General features: G+C 37.0%; 1 protein-coding gene across 3 annotated transcripts in view; it reads left to right on the forward strand.

Annotated features, from left to right (window-relative positions):
• The window catches only part of PARP8 (poly(ADP-ribose) polymerase family member 8), a 181,580-nt gene that overhangs the window by 155,863 nt on the left and 2,610 nt on the right, over positions 1–23,107 (forward strand). For 2 of the 3 annotated variants that reach the window (XM_007470737.1, XM_007470739.1), the window contains 10 exons: positions 964–1,089; positions 2,569–2,634; positions 5,453–5,520; positions 7,298–7,346; positions 8,467–8,579; positions 8,817–8,889; positions 10,520–10,589; positions 13,181–13,254; positions 14,379–14,448; positions 15,306–15,390. In XM_007470737.1, the coding sequence (XP_007470799.1) occupies positions 964–1,089; positions 2,569–2,634; positions 5,453–5,520; positions 7,298–7,346; positions 8,467–8,579; positions 8,817–8,889; positions 10,520–10,589; positions 13,181–13,254; positions 14,379–14,448; positions 15,306–15,390 (794 nt within the window). The remainder of the gene's footprint in view (positions 1–963; positions 1,090–2,568; positions 2,635–5,452; positions 5,521–7,297; positions 7,347–8,466; positions 8,580–8,816; positions 8,890–10,519; positions 10,590–13,180; positions 13,255–14,378; positions 14,449–15,305; positions 15,391–23,107) is intronic. The other variant, XM_007470738.1, reaches the window with a different exon arrangement.

Consider the following 23,107-nt stretch of genomic DNA (forward strand, 5'->3'; position numbering starts at 1 on the left):
TCCCTATAAAGATTAAGTCAGCTGCTTCCTTATGAAGTCTCTTGTCTTTACCCTATAGGTACGTCCATTCTGATGAGCTCTCTCCGTATAGGCAGTATCGGCTTTCTTGATTCAGTTGCTAGAGCGTGTTGTTTTTGGGAACTAGGGAGGGGAGCCACGCTCTTAACTGCTATGTCACCTTGCCTCTTAGTGAATTGTGCGAAGGAGTCATAGACGCGCATAGGAATAAAGCCATCTTATTTAACAAATCAGAGGACATTAATAGCCTTTGTCAGAGGAGAGTAGGAAGAAGTAAGATGGTGTCAGGAGATTTACTGTCCTTGGGGCATGTCAGATTCATTTTCTGCAGTTTCCTTCCCCCGGAATGGTTTCTCCCCAGATAGTCACGTCTCCATCTCCCACTTCGCTCAGGTCTCTGTTGAAACGTCACCACATTTCCTAACCACGCTAAAATAGTTCCCCGCTACGGCCTAAGTCTCTAATGCCAGCTTTATTTTTATAACATTTAACACTGCCAGACACTATATGTCTTTAAGCATATATTTAACTGATTTTTCAGCACATCTTCTCCATTGAAAGGAAAATTTCACGAGACCTTTTCAAGGACCTGCCTTGTTCATTGTCTTTCCACAGAACCTACAGCAATGTTAGCACATAGTATGTGTTAATGACAAAGACATGTTAAAGACAGATATGAAGACGTGAGTAGTTGGAAGCAACACATATTAGTCATTTTAATATGTGTTACTTTAAATAACACATATTAAAGTAACTTTAAATATTAGTTACTTTAAATTAATAGTCAGGTTTGGTCAAATTTGATCTAAAGCCACAAATTACAGATTTCAGAGATTGCTAGCCATCCTGAATCTTTCCTAATTAACTACCATGAGAGGGAGAAACAATGGCAAAGCATTTGATAAAACCTGAAGGATAGTAACTATCTTATGTATGTATTTCAAGGTGGTAGATCTACTAGTATCCATGTGTAGGTCCGCACTGGAATCTCCTAGAAAAGTTGTCATTTTCGAGCCATATCCTTCTGTGGTAGATCCTAACAATCCTCAGATGCTGGCCTTCAACCCAAGGGTAAGTAGTCATCCTAGCACATCAATCACAAGTTTCCTTTAACAATAATTGAGATTTTAGTCTCATTAGCTTTCTTTTTTCTTAGCTAAATTACTGTCTCATCATATCCATGACCTGTCATGAACTCTGTATCCATTTAGCAAATATGATTCTTTTTCCACAAATTTGATTTACTTCCACCATGTCTTTCATGTATCCTGTTACTTCTCCTCTCCTTTTCTCCTTTAAAATCATTTTCCTAACTTTGCCTTCATGAAACTAGACCCATTTAATCCCCCCAAATTCTGATCTTTACACATCCCATCTGCATGGAAAGTAGGTAAATAACTATAATACATTGGTGTATAATGGTCAATATGATTATTTTAATTTCATCATATATTTTTTGAGATTCTAACTTATGTAATCTCATTTTAATTTTAAGGATCATGGGTAAAGGGACAAATTTTCCCTTTTCTTTTGTATTTTTATTTCATCCTCTCTTGCCCTCCCCTCTCTCCCTCCCCAGTTATCTGAAGGTTAGTGAAAGTTTATTTCATATTGTTGATCAACTGACATTTCTTGAGAAAGCAGTTTTATAAATATTCAGGGAAGTTTGGCAGAATTCTTCTGAAATAACATGATTTTCAAATTACATGAGAGCCAAAATTGCCTTAGTTTCTGTTACTATTGATCTTGAAATCATTTTATGGAAACAAGGACTATATAAAATTCTCTTGGAAAAACTTTCCCTCCTTCATAAGTGGCAGTGCACATATTTTCAGTGTGCTTAAAAATGAATTATCAGTTGAGTGTATGGTGTCATTTACACACTTATTAATCATACTTGTTTGGTAACAATCTTCCAATCAAAAGGAGCTAAAAGCAAAATGAAACTGTAAGATTTAAAGTGGATTTTTGTGTTTTAGAAGGATTCTGTGCTTACTTTATTCATCATGGCTTAATTTTTTAGTGGTGACAACAAGAATCAGGAGCCTAATATCTTTTGTGTATTTATAGCTTTTCCCCTGTAAGCTGAACATCATTTTATATATTTACACTAAAACTGGCATTATTTTCTTTTTTCTTCCCTCTGACTCAGTTATAAATCCTATGTCCTTGAGCCATCTTATTAAAGTCTTCCCTTTTTTTTTTTTTTTTTTGGGGTACATGGGCCTCTCACTGTTGTGGCCTCTCCCGTTGCGGAGCACAGGCTCCGGACGTGCAGGCTCAGCGGCCATGGCTCACGGGCCCAGCCGCTCCGTGGCATGTGGGATCTTCCCGGACCGGGACACAAACCCGTGTCCCCTGCATCGGCAGGCGGACTCTCAACCACTGCACCACCAGGGAAGCCCAAAGTCTTCCCTTTTGTGTACACAGCACAGTCATTGCTTTCAAATTGACCCTGATGGAAAATTCAGGTACAGAAATAATATGTCTCTCCAGTAATGTGACTTGCAAAGGCTTACGGTGAATACTATTTTTCCCCCATTCAAACAGAAGAAGAACTATGATCGAGTAATGAAAGCATTGGACAGCATAACTTCTATTAGAGAAATGACACAAGTAAGTTTATCATCTTGTGGTCTTGTACAGTTCAGTTTTGCTTGAGTGAAATGATATTTTTAAAATATCTGAGAGTACTGGCCATGTGGTGAAATGTAGACTTTTCTATTATATGAGAGTATAATTAAAATCATAAAAAAATGAAAACTGTTTTGTACTAGGATGTTTTAATTAAATTACATCAGTGTTTTGGCATGCTACCACTGTGACTTTGGAGGATAATTGCATAATCATAATCCGAATGCTCGGCTCTCAAACTCAGACAAGAATTTGTTGGAATATCTTAAGGCAAAAGTTAAATCTGGTACCATCTTCCTCGACTGCCAATTTTAATTAATGGTAGTAATTTCAAAACATTTTAATGTTAAAATCAAAACTAATATTCTGTCAAATGTAAATTACACATAAATAGTTTAGATGTAACAGAGAATCTCAAAAGAACTTTGGAAAACACCAGACTCCTTGAGAGCATGAGTTTATATTTTTGGCCCTTAGGGAGGTTTTGGTGGAAGAGTTTGATGAGCAAGGATCAGGGTTTATTATGAAAGTCCAGTATATCCCTGGGCAGGAGTCCAGCACTTGGAAAAGCACATCTTATTGAATTATTGAGGCCTTTCCACTGCCAAACACTTGGCGAAAGGTTTGAAGCTCATCATTATAAGTAGAAATTAACAATCTAATTGACAATACCACACATTATGGGTTGAGTTTGCATATGGTGGTTTCAAGGCTTGCACTGCCCCTAGAGGCCTTTGCAAGTTTATGGTAAGTATTATTCTGAGTCATTTGCCTTTCTCTGGGGAGGGAGGGAATAGTGATTTCTCCAGTCTTGGGGCCCACAAAGCTTCTGTGCCACTCCCCCTCCCCCACTACCCCATCTACTCCATTTGCAGATGTGCATCCAAAGTACATTTTTTTTAAAAGATTTATTCTTTCTTAAAATTTATTTATTTTATTTATTTATTTTTCAGCTGCATTGGGTCTTCATCACTGTGCACGGGCTTTTCTCTAGTTGTGGCGAGCAGGGGCTACTCTTGGTTGCGGTGCGCAAGCTTCTCATTGTGGTGGCTTCTCTTGTTGTGGAGCACGGGCTCTAGGTGCACGGGCTTCAGTAGTTGTGACTCACAGGCTCAGTAGTTGTGGCTCACGGGCTCTAGAGCGCAGGCTCAGTAGTTGTGGTGCACGGGCTTAGTTGCTTCACGGCATGTGGGATCTTCCCGGACCAGGGCTCGAACCCATGTTTCCTGCATTGGCAGGCAGATTCTTAACCACTGCACCAGGGAAGCCCAAAGCCAATTTTCACATTCCCAAATTTGATTCTTGGTTCTTTTGATAGTTATTTATTTATGAAGTCAAATACTCATTCATCCATTCAATAAATGGTGTGTGTCAGACAGTGATAAACAAGAGATCCTTTAATTCACAAGTTATATTATTTGCTTAAAAGCCGTCATTCTTTCCACCTGTTTTTCTGTGCCCTTTCTACATTATCAGAATTCCTTTTCAAGCAAACATTTATTATTTGTATAAGGAAAAGAAAACAAGAAATGCATTTCCACTTAGGGGGAAAAAAGAACCCATTGCAGTACCTTATATACAATTAAATATTTTTGGTCACCAAAGACTTTGGTATAGGATATTTATACTAGACCGTAGATTCAGACCATTCTTGCATCTAAAAATAGCTGCAAACCCTGACTCTGGGATGTGCCAAGAATTGCTTCCTTTATTCTGGGTCATGTGTAAGCTATTTTAATAGGAGGCAGTGGAGATGATTGCATGTCAGCTTGGGAAGTTGGAGGCCCATGTGATATAATTTGCTCATCAGTGACGTGGCCTGCAACCTTGAGCAAGTTGCTTAATTGCTTGATGCCTCAGTTTCTTCATTGCCAAGATGGTGAATAGTAATGTTGCCTTCTCCCTCAGTGTACACTTCATAGGGGTGCTGTCAGGTTTTATCCTGTCAAATTCTTTAAACTTCTCCAAATAAATATAACATTATACTGGCCTAAATTGTCACAGACAGATTGCCTTTCTTTCTAGGAAAATGTTAATTGTCTGGGTGAATTCCATCAATACTTTTAAAAGAAGGGGTCGTCATTTTATGTAAATTTTGTCCAATTTTCTCACGTAAAGATCTACCCGAAGTCAGTACCCTCAGATATGAGCATGAGTAGTAGCTATTACAAGTTTCACTTTCATGTTAGTTAAATGTTAAAAATGTCAAAGAGAAACCAGACACTTGATAAAGGTGACAAGACAGATTTATTCAAGTACTGCAGTAGGGAAGAGAAACTTGCAGTGTGAGCTGAGATCACCTCCGAGTAAGGCAAGGTGACCGAGGTTTTTAAAGTGAAAACAGAGAGGGAACAAAAAGAGGCTACAGAGAAGTGAAAATCGGTGGGGCTCTGGGGAAATGGAAATTTCAGGGGGAATAAGAGAATTACTGAAAGGTTAACTGTATGGGTTGGTACCTTTTGTGTTTTAGCAACATTGGGTTTTCTTGAGCAAAGACTCAGCAGTGGTCCAGGGACTTCCAGCCCAGTGCATGGAAGCCAGGCTAAAATTCGATTGAGCCTCTTATCAAAACGTTCCGGCAAGTCCTTTGTCCTGCATGGAAGGTCAGAGTTCATATCATCTTGGGGAGAAGCAACTAGGGTAATGGCTGCCACTATCATGTCACAACCACAGGTTTTCACGTTTAACTGGATTAGGCATACCTGTTCAATCTGATTTTCCTTTTGCAAAAAAAGAAAAAGAGAAAAGAAAAAAAGGAATTTTTAAGAAAAATCAAAATGTATAATGACTTTTTTTTCAGGCACCGTATCTGGAAATCAAGAAGCAGATGGATAAACAAGACCCCCTTGCTCATCCCTTACTGCAATGGTATAAAATTTAGTTTTCCTCTTAATGAAAACAGCATCACTTTCTACTGCCTGCTTTAAGGAAAAAAAAAAAAAAAGCCTATATTGCAAGACCTGCAATGCTACAGTTCTACAAGCCTATGAGGCCTGGTGATTTTACAGTCCAAGAGTCCTTAAGGACTCTCACTTTAATTAAAATTTGGACATCACAAGGGGAAGAAAGTGCTGTCATATGCACTGCAGGGATATACGGTGCAGTCGACAGCAGTTTGTTATCTATCATTTTTAAAAATTTGATTGGTTAGATTACCTGGTGAAGCCATTGTGGCTCATTTAATTTTCTAGTTAACTGTGTGATAAAACTGTTTCAAACACTTACTGAAAATCTCTCTATAATGTGTGTTTTGCATAATTTACTCCCTTAGCAAAGACAGTGTAAATTTCATAAACTGTGTTTGATGACTGCAAATGAGGCACTGTTTCAGAGAAAGTCTGGTAAGGCACACAGTGTTAGTCCAGCCTAACCCTAGAAAAGAAGGGTTAGGCTATAGTTGAGGGGTGGGTTGAGAGCTCCCCTTGCTCTACAACACTTACTTCAAATAATTTGCCCTCTGGTTTCTCATCTGCAAAAAGAAAACAGTAGTATCTACTCACCTACTCACCGTACCTATGGGGGTTTTAGGTGCGTCTCTTTGAAATCACTGACAACTCAAAGACTATGGAATTTACCATGATTATCAGGCAGTAATACAAGTGTAAAGATTATAAGAGATTGGTCTGAATGAGTACTTGTTCCATGCTACAGCCAGGAAGTTTTTAAAAAAATATGTGAAGATGGGCAAAGGAGGAAGAGGCCACCTCATGACTCTTAATTACTTAACTTTCACTTAGGCAGAACCTTACAAAACACATTTAATTTAGTCTAGTAAAACCATGACAAAAGTTAGGTTTTAGAAGTCTTTCTCCTTTGTATCTTTTATAATCGATTTTAAAAATTCTGACGAATTGAGTAAAATAACACATAGTTTTTATTTTAACTTTTAAAATTCTCATATTAAGTCATATTCAAAATGAAGGTAAAAATTTCAAATATCTAATCTCTTTCTTTTTTTCCCTGAAGTTAGCCTGATTGTTCACTTTTAATTATTTGTGATCATTTCCTTCAGCTTGTTAGTCACTCTTCCTTCAAGGAGGAGAAAATTTACCAACATGTTTTACAATTTTTTTAGTTATTATTTTCTATACTGAAAAGCATAAAACAATTAGTCCTTTCAGATACCTGAGGTTTTGATTTTTTTTCAACTTCATTGTCTACGTATGGTGAACAGCAGTTTGTATATAAACCATTGTATGTATCAGCACAAATATCCTCAAATATTTAAAGAAAGGAAAAATATCTTCATAAACACTCATTCTTAGTTAGACAGTGTAGGGAGAAGCAGAGGAAGCAGATGTATGAATCAGCTTCTACATTTTGTATTTAGATTACCATTATTTGAAAGCATATTCATAAATGTTCACTTTGCTGACATCTAAGGTTGTGGTTATTAAAAATTATATCTCTTAAGTTTTAAAGAGCTACTTCTGTGTCTTCAGATTAAAGTATCTTGTTTATTATATCAGCTCTTTAAATTGTTTCAGGAAGCAAAGAAAAATGATGTAATTAAGTAAAATTGTTACTCAATTTAGTTTATGTCACAGCAAAAATAAGTTTTAATCACTTGCCAACTGAGGGGAAAAACACTTTAAATATATGTGGCATATATTTGTGACTGATGGCTTATTTTAATTAATTTCAGGGTTATTTCAAGTAATAGGTCACATATTGTGAAACTGCCAGTTAACAGGGTAAGTTGTGTTTTCACATATACATACAGAAATGTGAGGGATACTTATTAGTTGGGAGAACTGACCCCTGTGATTTTTAGGCAGCCTCTCCAGGAAATTGAAGTTAACTCAGGCCAAGCCTAATTCTTCAGTTAGAAATGACCATATGTGCCCCAGCTCTAAGTTTCTCCAAGATATCAAATTCAATTTCAGGCTGCTGCCCTGAACTTTTAAGTAAACGAGTCAATGTGAAATCATTTAGTTATTCCACATGTGATAGAGAGAACATTATCTAGAGATTGACCAGAAAAAGGTAATGTGCATTTTTATCATTGTCAGTTTAATGTTGGCACAGCTTTACTTTTCTATATTGGAGAAGATATTGCCTCCAGATATCGTACTTATCGGCCTAATATGCTTACAAAATAAAGAAAAAGCTAATGGACTCTGATTTCAGTTCTGATCGTCACCTAGGAGCAGTATCTAAAATCTCAGCTCTCCCATCTATGAATCTCTAAACTATGAGATTCCTATATATTGGATTCCTGTATAAGTACATATATTCTTAGGTGAAAGGGCAGCAATTAGAAAATTTTGTTAAGCGACTGATTCAAAAGATTTTGTTTCAATTTTTTCCATGAGCAAAGTGGGAAACTATAATTTGAATGTAGGCAATTTCTAATTTTACAAATATATGTAAATAAAGCATGATGATGATAATTTTTGCAGTTTTAAAATCTTGAACTAACTTTTCTGCTTAGCAAATTCAGATATTTCCCCAGTTGAATAGCTGGTGGATACTTAGGGAATTCAATAATAAAAGTCTCAAGAAGAAATGTAATTAGGAAGGCAGATCTGCTTGAATGTGATTACATAGCATATTCCAAAGCTAAATATAAATGACTTTGGATTGTCTGTCTCCTATTCCTTTTCCATTAGCCTAAAGAATTATCCTTCAAATCAGCAATTCCATGCGATTTATCATTTATGCAGGGTTTCTGTCAAATGAATGACCCTGTTAATATAAATTATTATGGTTTGAAACTAGATAATTCTTAAACCAGTAAAGTTTGAAATTGTCATCAGCCTGATTGTATGTTAAATTTGACATGTTTTCCTGCATCCTTATTTTAAATGGCAGCAACTGAAGTTCATGCACACTCCCCATCAATTCCTTCTTCTCAGCAGTCCACCAGCCAAAGAATCCAATTTTAGAGCTGCTAAAAAACTCTTCGGAAGCACCTTTGCATTTCAGTGAGTATGGCTTTATGTTTAGGGGTGTGTGTCACCCACTTAGTCTTCCAGAAATGTGTGGGGAGGAAGGCATCCTCTTTTAGTAGTTGGCTGTTAGCACTGGACAGTTCACTACACGATACTTGACTAGGAAACCCAGAACTCTGAGAAGGCACCATGACTTGTTACATTGAGACCCCCATAAAAAGGTCATTGATTTTTGATTTTGCTTTTTCCTTCCCCTCCCCTGTGTTTTAGTGGCTCGCACATTGAAAACTGGCACTCCATTCTGAGAAATGGTCTGGTTGTTGCTTCTAATACACGACTGCAGGTAAATTTTCTGCATGCTTTAACGAGACTCCTTATTCTTCAGTATTGGAGCTCAGTAAGCAGTCCGCCCTGGTGGTGTTTTCACTTGCAAAAGGGGATGCGTGTATGCTTTAAAAAATTATGTGCATTTTTCTAATAGGCATACGTAATTTTCACAAAATAAGTCAAGCAGAATTGATCTATACACAACATAGGGATGAAAAGAAAAAGAAAACTGAGTCCCCCTATGAGAAAATAGTGAAACCACTTTAAACTTAATAGAAAAAAATTATCACAAAAGAGGTAAAACCTTACACAAATTCTCTCTGCTACTCCAACTCAAGTTTTTTGAGCACAACCTCAGTGTGAATACTTTAACAGAAGAAAAGGTAGGGCTAAGAATATGCAAAATGGAGACTGGACACCAAAGAGCCATCGGCTACCTGCTTTTCAGCCCGCAGGGCAGCACATGGGCAGGATACTGTGGGTGTGGTCTTCATCTTTATTTACGCCCTTCATCTCCAGCATCCCACCTCACTCTCATTCAGCTGATTTTCATCTGATGATGTAAGGAGGTCAGGAGATGAAATCCTCAGCCCAGTCACCTGTGCGAGATTGCATATTCTGATGACAATTGGGATGACACAACTAAATATAAATGTTCATAAATACACATTTAATATAAATATAAATGTCCATAAATATAAAATGTCCATAAATATAAATGTCCATAAATAGATATTTATTGAATTAATATTTGGTGCATACTAAATACGGTATGAGGGTCCTAGAGCATGGAGATAATAAGAGAGAATTTTAATTGTTCTGAGTAGTAGACTAGTTGAAGAGTTTCAGTTAATGAAACTCTCCATCACTTGAAAAATTTAGAGGAAGTAAGGAATGGAATGACAGTGCCATATAATGAAAATCTAAGATATTTTGTTGATATACTAGCAGATGAGTCCTGATCAACCTTCTGTCACATGTGTTTCAGCCACGTTTATTTTCAGTATTTTAGAGTCATTAACATAAAAGCCTACTCGAGGGTTTCCCTGGTGGCGCAGTGGTTAAGAAAACGCCTGCCAATGCAGGAGACAGGTTCCATCACTGGTCCAGGAAAGATCCCACGTGTTGCAGAGCAACCAAGCCCATGAGCCACAACTACTGAGCCCGCACTCTAGAGCCCATGCGCCACAACTACTGAGCCCGCATGCCTAGAGCCCGTGCTCCACAACAAGAGAAGCCACTGCAATGAGAAGCCCGCGCACCACAACGAGGAGTAGCCCCTGCTCGCCACAACTAGAGAAAGCCGCGCACAGCAACGAAGACCCAATGCAGCCAAAAATAAATTAATTAACTAAAAAAAAAAAAAGCCTACTCCAGTACTTGATACTAAGTGACTCTTTGTCATCAGCTGGGTGGAAAATCTTTACTAAGGATTTTTTCTGGCTGTCATTTTCCATATATCAATGCACTCTGAATTTTAAGAACAAGGATATTAGTACTCTTTTCAAATTAGACCTTGAAATCAGAGCTTTATCATTTTATTAAGAGCTAATGTTCCAGCATAAGACCAATGGTCTTCTTTTGTGAAATATTAACATTTGAAACCATAAACTGACTGTTTCCTTTCCCACCTCCTCTCATTCTAGCTCCACGGTGCAATGTATGGAAGTGGAATCTATCTTAGTCCAATGTCAAGCATATCATTTGGTTACTCAGGTAAGCTTGTATTTCATTTCAACCTCAAATATATTAAGTTTTTGTTGTTGTATATTCTAGGCACAATTTTTTATCGAGTGAATGAAGCTTATTTGATGTATTTGTATTAAATTCATTTGATAACTGTCAGAAGTAAAAACAAAGCTCACGTGTCAAGATGAATTTATAATACTTCCCCTAGCGTATAAGATGGAGCATATGTTTTGTCAGTTTCAAAATTAATTTTAATTTTGTTTCAATAGTTTCTACATTTATTCCGTCTACAGTAAACATTGAAAATATAGCATGTACAAAATATTATGTAGAGCACTGAAAAAAGTTTATGTACATATTATATTAAAGAAGTTTTAAGCAGTATGGAAAACTTAGGATTAGAAAAACACCCTCAGAACCATCTACTTATTGACAACTTCTTGTTAATATTTTAGTGAGATTGTTTGAGGAAAATATATTGGAATAAACTGAAACCATGTGCCGAGGAGGAGCCTCATAAATTCAAAATATGGAAAGAACGATTACCAAATTGTTAGCATTCGTAATCCTGAGGTAGTAAAACTCAGGGTGATTTTTTTCTTTGTACTTTAAAAATTTTTGGACTATTTCACAATGATCTGTGTGATTTTTTTTCTTAGAACAGAAACTTATTCTGTTTAAATATAAAATAATTATGCCCATTGTAAAGAAATTGAAACTACACAGAATTGTATAAAATAAAAAATGAAACATTTAACTCCTTTCCTGACAACCTCAGGGTTTGGTGAATTCCCCTTTAGACTTAAAGGCTTTTATATTCGTATACCTGCATATATGGTTGATTTTGCTTATGCGCTTGTGTTGTGTGGGGTTACATGATTCCATTAAACAACTTCAGGAGATGTTGTTCACATGGTGCCTGGATGGTAAGTCTTAAGATCCATATATTATAGAAAAGGAGACTTAGAGAGATCTAATAACTAGGAGAACATTGAGCAGGCTTACCTGTGTGATTCTTTTGCCCAAGTTCACACTCTTTCAGCCACAGCAAGTGGTTTCTCAGTGTTGCACCTCGACCTTTCCCAGAGCACATGTCCTAAGAGGACCAGGTGGGCTCTGTATGCCTCTTCTGACCCAGCCTCAAAACTCATGTGGCGCCACTTCCCATGTGCAGTATTGGTCAAAGCAGTCACAAGCCCCTCCATATCCAGGGGCTGGGGAATTAGACTCCATCTCCTGATGAAAGAGTGGCACAGTTGCATTGTAGAAAAACATACTGTTGAGAGATATTGTTGCAGTGATTTTTGAAAATACAATATGCCAAGATAAAACTAGGAAAATAAATACCAGAAGAGTAAGATAGTATAGGAAGTAAAATCATGTAGTTCAGTGGGAAAGATGATCAGAATCAGCTTAAATCAGACTCTAAATCTTATTAAAACAGAACACAGTAAAAAAAAGTAATATCAAACCATTTTTAATAAATAAATACAGTCTCAGCATAGATAAGGACAACACAACACATCATCAAGTCCTGTGATTTTCTGCTTCTTATACAGGTGTACTGACTCCTTAGATGGGTTCATGGAAAGGTTTTTGAGGGATTCAGATGAATGTGAAATTTGTCTTTGTGAATGTTTGTCTGGAAAGAGGGTCGATAGCTTTCATCCAATTCTTTCAGTTTCCTTGATCTGAAAAAAAAAAAAAATGTAAGAACCTCTACGGTACGTTGAAGTAACTTCATACTTGGTTTGGAGGGCTTCAGGTCTAGGAGTTAGAGAGCAGAACAGTCTTTCTGCCCGTAATAGCCTTCGCCTGTTCCTCAGCTTGACCACACCCACTTCTGCCCCTTTGCGGGAAGGTCTGCCTTGGAAAGTGCCTGCATCCACACCATTTGCAGTTTGGTCCATAGGCTTTGCCCCGTTTTCATTAAGCCTTTTATTGAAACAGCAGCAAACAAATAGGCTTTTCAACTTCAGGATAGTAGATGAGCATTTTTAAATACACTATAGCTACAAATCTACCTATTCTAAAATAGACAGGAATTTTAATTCTGTTCTGTCTGAAATATTTCACAGTAAAAAGCCATGGCATTAACAGGGTAAGGTAAAACTTGTGAGTATCATAGACAAAAGGACTTAAATAGTTTTCCTTTATTAGGAGGAATAGTAAATTCTACAGGAATTGAGCATGAAGTTAAGTTTCAGTATAAATATATTTTTCTGAAATTGTTTATATTTTCCACCCCTTATCTTCTTCTAGTCACCAGATGGTAAGAATAAAATTTAGGTCCTAAACGCCTTTTAAAATCAAGTTTTAAGAATTTTCTGATTATACCAATTTTATGCAAGGGAAGGTCCTAGCCTTCTTTTCAATGCAAAGAAAAACAAAGTGTATTTTCTACTTTGTAACTTGACCAGGACTTCCAGAACCCACCAACTTTCCACCCTGCTTGATCAGGGCACAGCAGCTGCTCCTTCAGGAGCCCTTTGTGATGGTCTGTGGCCTGATGCTGTCAAACCTTTGCCTAAAGTGGAACTTTGCAGTGTAGATGGATTGTATTTTGAGCTGCATCATACGGCTTTGTCCCTAAATTATTATTTTGCTGATGTTTTTAGGGATGAACAAGAAGCAGAAGGTGTCAGCCAAGGATGAGCCAGCTTCAAGCAGTAAAAACAGCAACGCATCACAGGTGTTGTAGCAAATCGGGTGACTGCCTCTGATGAGTGAACTCTAGCTCCCTTAGCTGGCAGGACTTCGATAAATACTCAGGCTTTTTAAATCTGCAGAATTATTTTAAGTGGTCGTTACTTCTACAGGACTGAAACTCACCCTAAAATGCCTTTATTCAATAAGTATTCAATAAGTATGTATTGAGCTTCTGCGAGAGTGCTGGACATCTCCTAGATATTGGGCTACAGTGATCATCAGCGATAGACAAATCCTCTTGGTGCCTGCATTCTACTGAGTGGATATAAATAAATTAAATATATATTTAGATAGAAAGAATGCTAGATGGTGGTAAATCTTACAGAGAAAAATCAGGGGAAAGGGATGTTGAATGCTGTGGGGTGCAAGATGGAACTCGAATTTTAAATGGGGTGATCAGGGAAGGATGCTCTGAGAAGGTTCTATTTGAGTAAAGACCTATAGGTGGTGAGTGCACGAGCCATATGGCTCTCTGGGAGAAAGAACACTCCAGACATAGAGAAGGGCAAGCACAAATCTCTTATTGTTTCAGAGAAAACAAGCATTCTGGACAAATTAAAATCCATCTGATGAATATGTGACTTTAGATTTTTTTTAAAAGAGTGTAGCTAGTCTAGTGTCTGAAAACAAAAACAAAACCCCAGATTTTCTACATGAAATGTTTCTGAAACCTCTGTGGCTTAATGATGCTATAAATATGGGTTTGTTTTGGGTAGTTAGATGATCTAGAATAATTCATTCTAATGTTTGAAAAGATTATGCAACTTTAATTTTGTTTCCCTCTAAATAGAGATGCTAGGCTTCTGGTAAAAATAAATTTGAGTTCTAATTCTACGTTTTGAGGCTATTGAACTTTAATTTAGTATTTTTTAATTTGCTTATTTTTGAGAGTAATTTAATTATGATTATGTACAGAAATTAAGTGATATAACAAATATAGATTGACATTAAGAGAGAATTCAAGGATTTTGCTGCTGGTCGAGATAGACCTTTTTTAAACCTCTGGAGCTATCTTAGTGACTATTACTTTTTAATGATGATTCTTTTTTTTTCACTTGAGTGACTGTCCCATTTTTACTCTAATTTTTAAATTCTTTTGGACTTTAGTCACAGAAAAAAGGACAGCAATCTCAGTTCCTGCAAAGCCGTAACTTAAAATGCATAGCCTTATGTGAAGGTAAGTTGAAAGTTTTACAATTCTCATAGCATTAATTCTCTCTCTTATCTGTATTTAAAAGTTTAAGTGTGTTTACAAAGTGCTCACAATGGACTAGTGAAAGCTTTATTCCTTATGACCATCTCTAAGGGCACAAATGGAAAATACTTACAACAGAGATCATAAAGGTTAAAACCAAAAAGCAGAATTAGCAAGAATTCAAATAGTGCTATATTTTATTCTTGGCAGATATTTCAGAATGGTAATTATCTCTTTCTGATCAAGTATTGCTTATCTCTTTTATACCCCTTCCTATGTTGGTTTCTGAATATATAATACCATAAAAAATCTGAAAGATGAACCACGTGCTGAGTAGATAACCCAGTAGGCCTTTCTCATTCCTACACTGAAATTATTCTTCGATTCTGAACTTAGGACAGAAAATTGATAGGCGATTTGCAAGATCATATACTTTCTTTTGTTCTTGCTTTAAAATCTGACTTTGGCTAAAAGTTCATTTTTTTTTTCTTCTTGTGTTGGGAGTTTCAGTAGCCACTGTTTACTGTCTTTCAAGTTTTTCAACGTTTGATGGTTATAGAGGACGCTAAGTTGCTTTCTACATAGTTCCCAAGTCAGGACCTATTTGCCACCATAACACAAAAGTGATTTCCTTCCTATTGTTATGCTAATCGTGTTCCAGACATAAAATTGTTACTTGGCATTTCACTGTTTTATTTACATTTCTTGATAGCTTAATAAGGTGAAAGAAGCATTTTCCATATGTTAATTTGTGCTTGCATTTTTGCTTTTAGATTTCTAAGAGAAGAGATATAGTAACTTAGAATAAATAGTTCTTTAATTTTCTCTTCCATTTACAGTGATCACCTCACCTGACCTGCACAAACATGGAGAGATATGGGTCGTCCCAAATACTGATCATGTCTGCACACGGTTCTTTTTTGTGTAAGTGTAAAAACTTAAAAATCCTATGTTACTGTCTTCTCCATAAGTGAGGTAGCAGTGACTACATTATTCTTTGGTCACTTTAGCTGCCAAAATATAGCAGACAGGTATTTTCTCATCAACTCAATGTTTTTGTTTTATTTTACTAAGCTGTGAAAAACGGGGGTGTTTAAATGCTATTAACTTAGAAGAATTGAAGAAAAACATGGTCTCTTTAACCACTATCTGTGGGTATGTATGTATACATGTGTATATAAGTGTATATATACATACGTACAGATCTTATATGTATCTAGATAGATATATACACACACATAAATATACACATATATTATTTATAGATTTAAAAAAATATTAGAACTGGGAATGAGGAAAACAATAATGAGAAAGTCTTCTTCCTATAAAAAGTTGATCTGCATATTCCATATGATATAGGCTGGCAATGCAGGGCATGTTAATGTGGATTTTTTGACACAGCTATACCATAAGAGCTGCATCAAAATACAAGAGTGGTGTTTTTCTTCCCTAAGTAAATGAGTGCAGTAGATCTGTCTGATTTTTACCCACCGTGCTTAACTCTCAACTTTTTCCCATGCCTGAGCCTTCCTCATCCATGGTCCTGTCACAGAAAGGACCTCAAGGAAGAGTTGAGTATATCTGTTTTGTACGTTTATGTAACTTTCTAAAAAGAAGCTGGAAAAATGCACTGACTTGTTTTATAAGCCATGTCAAAATGACTGTATCATGATTACTTCAATATATAGCATAGCTGGAGCATGCTACATCTGCAGCATTTGATCTATTAGCTTATTGACTGACAGTTCACAATGAAAATTTTATGAACTGCCTGGTTTTCTTTTGGTTGGTTTGAAAAGTGTGATTTTTCTTATGATCCAGATTTATATATTATGTATTTATCTATCTTTTGTGTTTATGTTACATATTAATATATAGATTACATAGTATGAGACATATACATACCTATAGATTTCATTCTTAGTGGCAAGATAGCAATGAGTATAGTAAAAAGAACCCTGCTGCTTTTGATCAGACAGTTTGTGTCTAGGCTTACCAGTTATTAGTGAGGTGACATTGGCCAAGCTGCATACCCTCTCTAAGCTTCCTCAGTAGACGCAATATAACATCATCAATAGATACAGTAGAACAATATACCGGTATCAGTTAGAATCCCAACAGGAAACCACTGGCCCTTAAGAAACGAGATAATTTCTATCATTCACAGCTGGATCACTTACAAAAGTGTGATTATAGGGAAATCATAGGTCTAGGCCAGTAACCTGGAGCTAGTAGCACCAGAGCAATTATACATCCTCAGGTCCAAAAAGATAAGAATAGGAAGCAGATATCAGAACCTGGTAGGAGAGCCATTTCTAGTTCATCAGCTTTGACAGGAGTCATGGCCTTCAGTTCAGGGACGTAGGCAGCCCAAGGTGACCTTGTGGGGCTGGAACCAAGCAAAACCTTGACCTCGCCCTCCCCATTGGCCAAACTCTACCAGAAACCAGAGGGCAGGGGAGCATATTGACCAAGTCCATAGAAGTCACCCTCCTGGGGCAGAAGGCAAGGTAGAGAAGTGTACAACCGTGGCTCTGGAGGCTCCCAGGATAGCTGTCTGCTTTTTAAGGTTATGATTCAGATTAAGGTATAGCACAGTGCAGGTCTCCACTGAAAGGCACTCATTGAATATTTTTTCCCTTCTTCTTTCTTGCTCATCTTGACTCTTATCCATTGTTAGAAGGTCGGCCTTCCAAAAGACACCTCCAATCACAAAGTTATTTCATTGTGTGAGCTGGAGATTTTCATGGAAAAGTAACTCCAGAGGCCTTTCCTTAGCTTGTCGTTAATCAGTTAATCTGCTCCTTTTAGCATCTTGCTAAAATTCATACTTGTTGAGCTAAATAACATTAGACATGGAAGTAGGCAGTAAACACTGCTCGTATTTCTTTGCAGTTTTACATAAATTATATGTAAACTAAATCAGTGGAGGTATATGTGTGGGTGTGTGTATGTTGACTGGAGAGAAGGATTTCTATATTTCATAAGAAAAAAGTGAGGAAAGACCAGCTGAAGGAAAGAGAAGAAAAAGCCTTCAGTACACTCAGATACTTTCCAAATAATGCAAAGGAAAAAATTCTATTAAGGTAATGATTTTCATTCCTTTATAAACACAAATGAGACTTCATTCTTTTTTCCTGCTCCCTCAGGAGAGAAGGAACTAATTAAGGAAAATTGATAAGATTCAAAACACATGAAAAGGAGAATCCATTCACTAATGTACATTCTAATTACAACCATCAGTTTTCCTTCTTTATAAAAGATATAATCACAGGGTTCTGCTAGTGATGTGCCTTCCTGGTGAATGGCACTATCTAGGAAAAGAATAAATTGAGGAGAAAGAAGTGAGTTATCAAATATACCATAATCAGACAGAAACTCAATTTCTATCCTTATTTCATCCTTTCTTTTTTTTTAACACATTATGTGATCTCTAAAGTTAGATGCTTTGCCTGATGACTAGGATATAAATTGGTGAGTCCTCCTTTTTATCTGTTACTAACTGAAAATATTAAAAATTATATAAATTCTGTGCTAATCTGATTTCCAGAGTAGGGATAATAAAATGTATAAAATTAAATAAATAAATAAAACAGTCATATAATATCCTAATCACATTCTCCCCAATAAGTAAACAATAACAGAGAATGAGAGAAAAATGGGGGAAACTTTAGAACAGGGTATCAGAAAAAATTAAAAGTAAAATTTAAAGGAAGATATCTGTTAGGAATAAGAGAATAAGAAGTTTGAAAACAATTTGTTGGAAAACTCCATAAATGAATAAACTTAATCAAAGATAAGTGCTTCAGGCAAAAGGTAATAATTCAGATGTTAAGAACAGATTCCAGATGGTTCTGAGGGTCTAGGAATTGTTGCTAGAGCTTGATTTCATTACTGACCTTGAGACACATGTGTACAAAGACATTAAGGTCAATATGTAGAAATAAGGCAGCTGTTTTAAAAAGGGCCAGAAGTTTCACAGGGGGTGTGAAAACCACATAGACGTATGGTGCTCTAGTCGTATACAACAAAAATGTTATGAAATGGGGATTTTAAAGCTAGAGAGGAAAACTTATTATTGGTGTTTTCCATAAATAGGAATAAATAATAAAGTCCAAGAGAAGGTAATTGATGATTTGGCAGGTTGACAGATTAGGTGTATCTAGTGCCATGGGCACCGCATGTTACACTGCCCCCACCCACTGCCATAGTGTAAACTCATAGAGATAGGAGTGTGTCTTCTCCCTCAACTGTTTGGGACCAAGGAAAGGTTACGAACTGCCAGGTTTTTGTATCTTGCTTATTATCTGGTGTTACAACCTACATGTTTAATGCTTTAGTGGTTCTCTGATTTAGAGCAGGCAGATCTGCAAATGAATCGTTTCCATAGTTTCTCTATTATGTCGATTTAAGGTATATATTTCTCAAAATATTTCAAGAAGTTCAGAAATTTAGGAGCAAGAAGGACCAAATAAAACAAGACTATCTGCAGAAAAGTGATGCAGGGTATTTTCAGTTCTTGAGTCAAGCAGATGTCGGTGCTAAATAAATTTCAGGAATTCCTATCTAAAGTCTATTCTATCTTTTAAGGTCTAGCTCAAATACCACCTCTTCTGTGAAGCTCCTAATCAAAATTAATCTCTCTTCCTGGTATTCCTACAACTCAGTGCAGAACTTCAATTTAAAATTCAGTTTATTCATTGTATCTGACTCTTCCACAAGTCCTAAAAGGCAGACTCCTACTCTTGTGTTTTTACTGTCCTGTGTGCCCTGCATCACCTTGCACGGTACCTGATGTACAGCTGCTTGTCAGCAAATTTTTAAGGAATGAACAGAAGAAGGCAAAAAAGGAAAATATTTTGGAATATGTATTGTTTTAATTTTAGGTCAAAGTTTGAAATATATCTAAAAAGGTAGCTACAGGAAAAATTTATTAAATAATTGTATCATTGCTGTTACATGAAATAAGAGATACTTTGCATCATGATTTTGCAAAAGATACACAGTGTTTGAATGGGAACATAGCAAGGAGACAGCTTATTTATGAAGTTAAAAGATAGGACATTCAGTCATGGCTCAGTGACATAAATTGCGTGACATCAAGCTGATATGATCTGGGAGCTTTGCTTTATCCCAAGTCTATAATGAATCCAATTTCTCTGTCTCTAACCCAGATCTCTTTCCAAGATTGAAACTGCCACATCACTCCCCTGCTTAAAAGTCTTTGATAGCTGCTTACTACTTATAAGATGAAGTCCAGTCTCCTTTACAAAGGGAACCAACTGATTCCTTGGTGCTTTGTTCTTCCTTCAATACCACTGCGTTGAAGGTGGAGGAGCTCCAGTCTCCAGCTGCATGGCCCACCATTTTTCACTGCCCGCTGTTTCTCACCCCGGGATGCTATGCTGCACAACCTGAACTGTATGCTGGGATTTCCACACTCCATGCTTTTGCTCTTTCCTTTCTCTATTAGTCTTGGATTCTCTCTTCCATTTTCTTCCCTCATATTGTTTATCTAATTCCCACTCCTCTTTTAAATCTTAATGTATGTCTTCCCTCCTCCCAGAAACTTCCCTTGATGCCTTTGTGCCGCTGCCTTTTGTTACTATGTAATACCCTGGGCATGTGTTTATTACTGGATTGTCCTTTTTTATGTATCGTCTTCTCCATTAACTCTGTATACCTCTTGAGGTCAGGGATTATACAGCTCATTTGTGTTTGCGTACCTAGCACAGAGCTTGGCAGATATGTAGGAATGAATGAAATGCCCATTTTAGAGCTGCTTGCTGGATATTTTGTCCCCCAAAGTCCACTAATAACTTAAAATCATTATGTACAAAGTGGAACCCATTATTGCTGTAGTTTTTAATTCCTTTTTCCATGCTCACTAGTCATCAGTTCCCAATTACATCTTTTCACAGTTTTCTTCTATAAACACCTTTGTTTCAGTGTGCATCGTTCTTTCCCCTAGAGTACACCAAAAGGTTGCTAGTTATTTTCCATGCTTCTCATTTCTTCATTGCCCCTAATCTGTTTTTGAAAATGCCAGATTTTTTAAACATTGCCATCATTACACCAGTGATACCTGTTCAATGTACAGAAACTGAAATCAAATGTAAGCAAAAAGAGAGACAATCACCCATCATACTCCCACTGAGAGTTAGCTATGGTTAATAAGATCATACAATTTATACCACATTATTTTTCCAAAAGGAGAGTTTGATTATTCCTTGCTCATACAGGCTGATAGTTATTAACAAATAAAAACATGGCATTCTGCAATATAGTGCCCATCTGACTTGACTTGTTACCCATACAAACCACTGATTGAATAAAATTATTATCCAAGCTGTTTCTTGAAAAAAACTTGGAATTCTTTTCCCCACTAATGTGCCTTTGCTCAGTCAGTAGGAATGGTTGGCTTTCTCACCAGCTCAGCCTTTAGCCAATCTTTCCAGGCTTAACTGTATGGTCTTTTCCGTGGGGCCTCTCCCAGTGTCCCACTCAGACAGGATCTGTCTTTACTGTCAGTTCTGCTTGCCCTTTCTTTGTATCACCCAGGCTGCCTTGTCCTCCGGTTATTTGCATAACTCTATTATCTCCCCTAGTAAAATGCAAATTCTGTCCGTGTTTGGGAATCTTACATCTCGTGCAGAAACACGTAATACATATTGAATGAAAGCAATGACAAAAGGCTGAATGTTCTAACTTAATAGATTTATACACGGGCTCTGAAGCAGACAGTACACTACAGCATCAGATTTCTTACAAGAACTTTGGAGAAGTGCTGGATATCATTCAGTTCACAGTGAATTTCTCCTCTCTGTGACTAATGAAAAACAGTGCTATCATTTCTGGCTTCCAGATTTAGGGAATCAGAAAACAAGTGTAGGGCTTCCCTGGTGGCGCAGTGGTTGAGAGTCCGCCTGCCGATGCAGGGGACACGGGTTCGTGCCCCGGTCCGGGAAGATCCCACATGCCGTGGAGCGGCTAGGCCCGTGAGCCATGGCCGCTGAGGCTGCGCGTCCGCAGCCTGTGCTCCGTAACGGGAGAGGCCACAAAAGTGAGAGGCCCGCGTACAGCAAAAAAAAAGAAAAGAAAAGAAAACAAATGTATGTGAGCCAATCTTAAAACTGTCACAGAGCTGCTATAATCAGTTTGAAAATAAAGGTTGTCAATACATTTAAGTTTTTGTCCATGAAATTTCCTAACATAGCCAAGAGAGTTCCGGATAGCCAAATTCCATCTATTGTCTCATAGCTTTTAAAGCAAATTGGTTTATTATTTATTAAAATTTCAGTTATCTTTTTATACTCCTAGGAACATAAGTAATTTTTGTCTTCTTTTAGATGGTTTCATTTTTCCTTCTGTAGAAAACACCAGTCAAGTGTATCATTTCCCTACTGATATCACTCTTGCTGTATTTCTTTTTTTTAAATTTTGTTGCTGCCTGGACGTAAGTGAACTTCAGTGTTATATTAACAACTTAGTGTTTGTCTGCAATACTAATAAATAGCTGCAAAATAGTCTGTATGCTATATTGTAATAAATGTCTTAATGCCACTAGTAATTCATTTATCTAAGCCCTGCTGGTTGACCAATTCAAATGGTAGTTGGGTTTACCTTTATTATTATATATGCTTCACAATTTAAGACACCTGAATGCCTTTGACTGATTTCATCCTTCCGCCCGCCGCTGTTGTGTTTCCTTATGGGCTTCATAGACAACGGAAAAATAAGCATTTTTCTTAATACTTTCAATCTCAATCTCTCACTCTTGCTCTCTATTCGCTCCTCCAACTGTGTTCTTTTTATAAATTATTATAGTTTATTTAAAGAATGTGAGTCTCATCTCCTCTCCATTAACTTCAAATGCTTTTTATGTGTCAGTGAATGTGTAATACTTGGATATAGCAAACCCTTCCGTTTGACTGGGAAATAGTGAGGGAGGAGTGATGAGTCATGACTAGAGAAGTTTAGGTTTGGATTATGAAGGACCCAGGTGTGCTATGCCAGTGACATTGGATCTTGTTCTGCAAGTGAAGCGAAGGCCATTTGCATCACTCTAACAGGGCAGAGAATAGTCTTGTAGGAGGGATGGGGGGATAAGTGTAGAGATAGAAAGATCAGTTATAATGTTATTACAATAGTCTAGGTCAGCGTTTCTCACTACAGGAAGAAATGAATTTGACATTGTGACTTGGGAAAGAACAATCTTACTTTGTGTGGTGCAGTCAATACTCTGTCCTACTTTATTCTAATTTCATTGGAAAATGCTAGCCTGGACAACCTAATTTCAAAGCCTGCTAACTGTACACAACCTGCCGCTTGAAAATCACCCGTTTAGATGAATGATAATGAATGCCTAAACGAAGGTGATGGTATTAAATGGAGAGAAGATGCAAGTGGGAATAACTAGGGAAATGGAAGCAACGTAACTTGATGATGTATTGGATTTGGGCACGTGGAATAACCAAGAATGACTGAAGTTTTCTTGTTGGTGGGGTGGGTAGATGATGGTAGTTCAAACTGAGATATTGACAGAGTAGAAAAGAGCAGTCAGTTTTGTATTAAGAAGTTAAGTTCAGCTTTGGATATACCACCTCTGTGATTTCTGTAGGAAATTTATAGTTAGGGAAAG

The sequence above is a fragment of the Lipotes vexillifer genome, unplaced genomic scaffold, assembly GCF_000442215.2.
Source record: "Lipotes vexillifer unplaced genomic scaffold, Lipotes_vexillifer_v1.1 scaffold96, whole genome shotgun sequence".
In the NCBI taxonomy this organism is placed as follows: domain Eukaryota; kingdom Metazoa; phylum Chordata; class Mammalia; order Artiodactyla; family Lipotidae; genus Lipotes; species Lipotes vexillifer.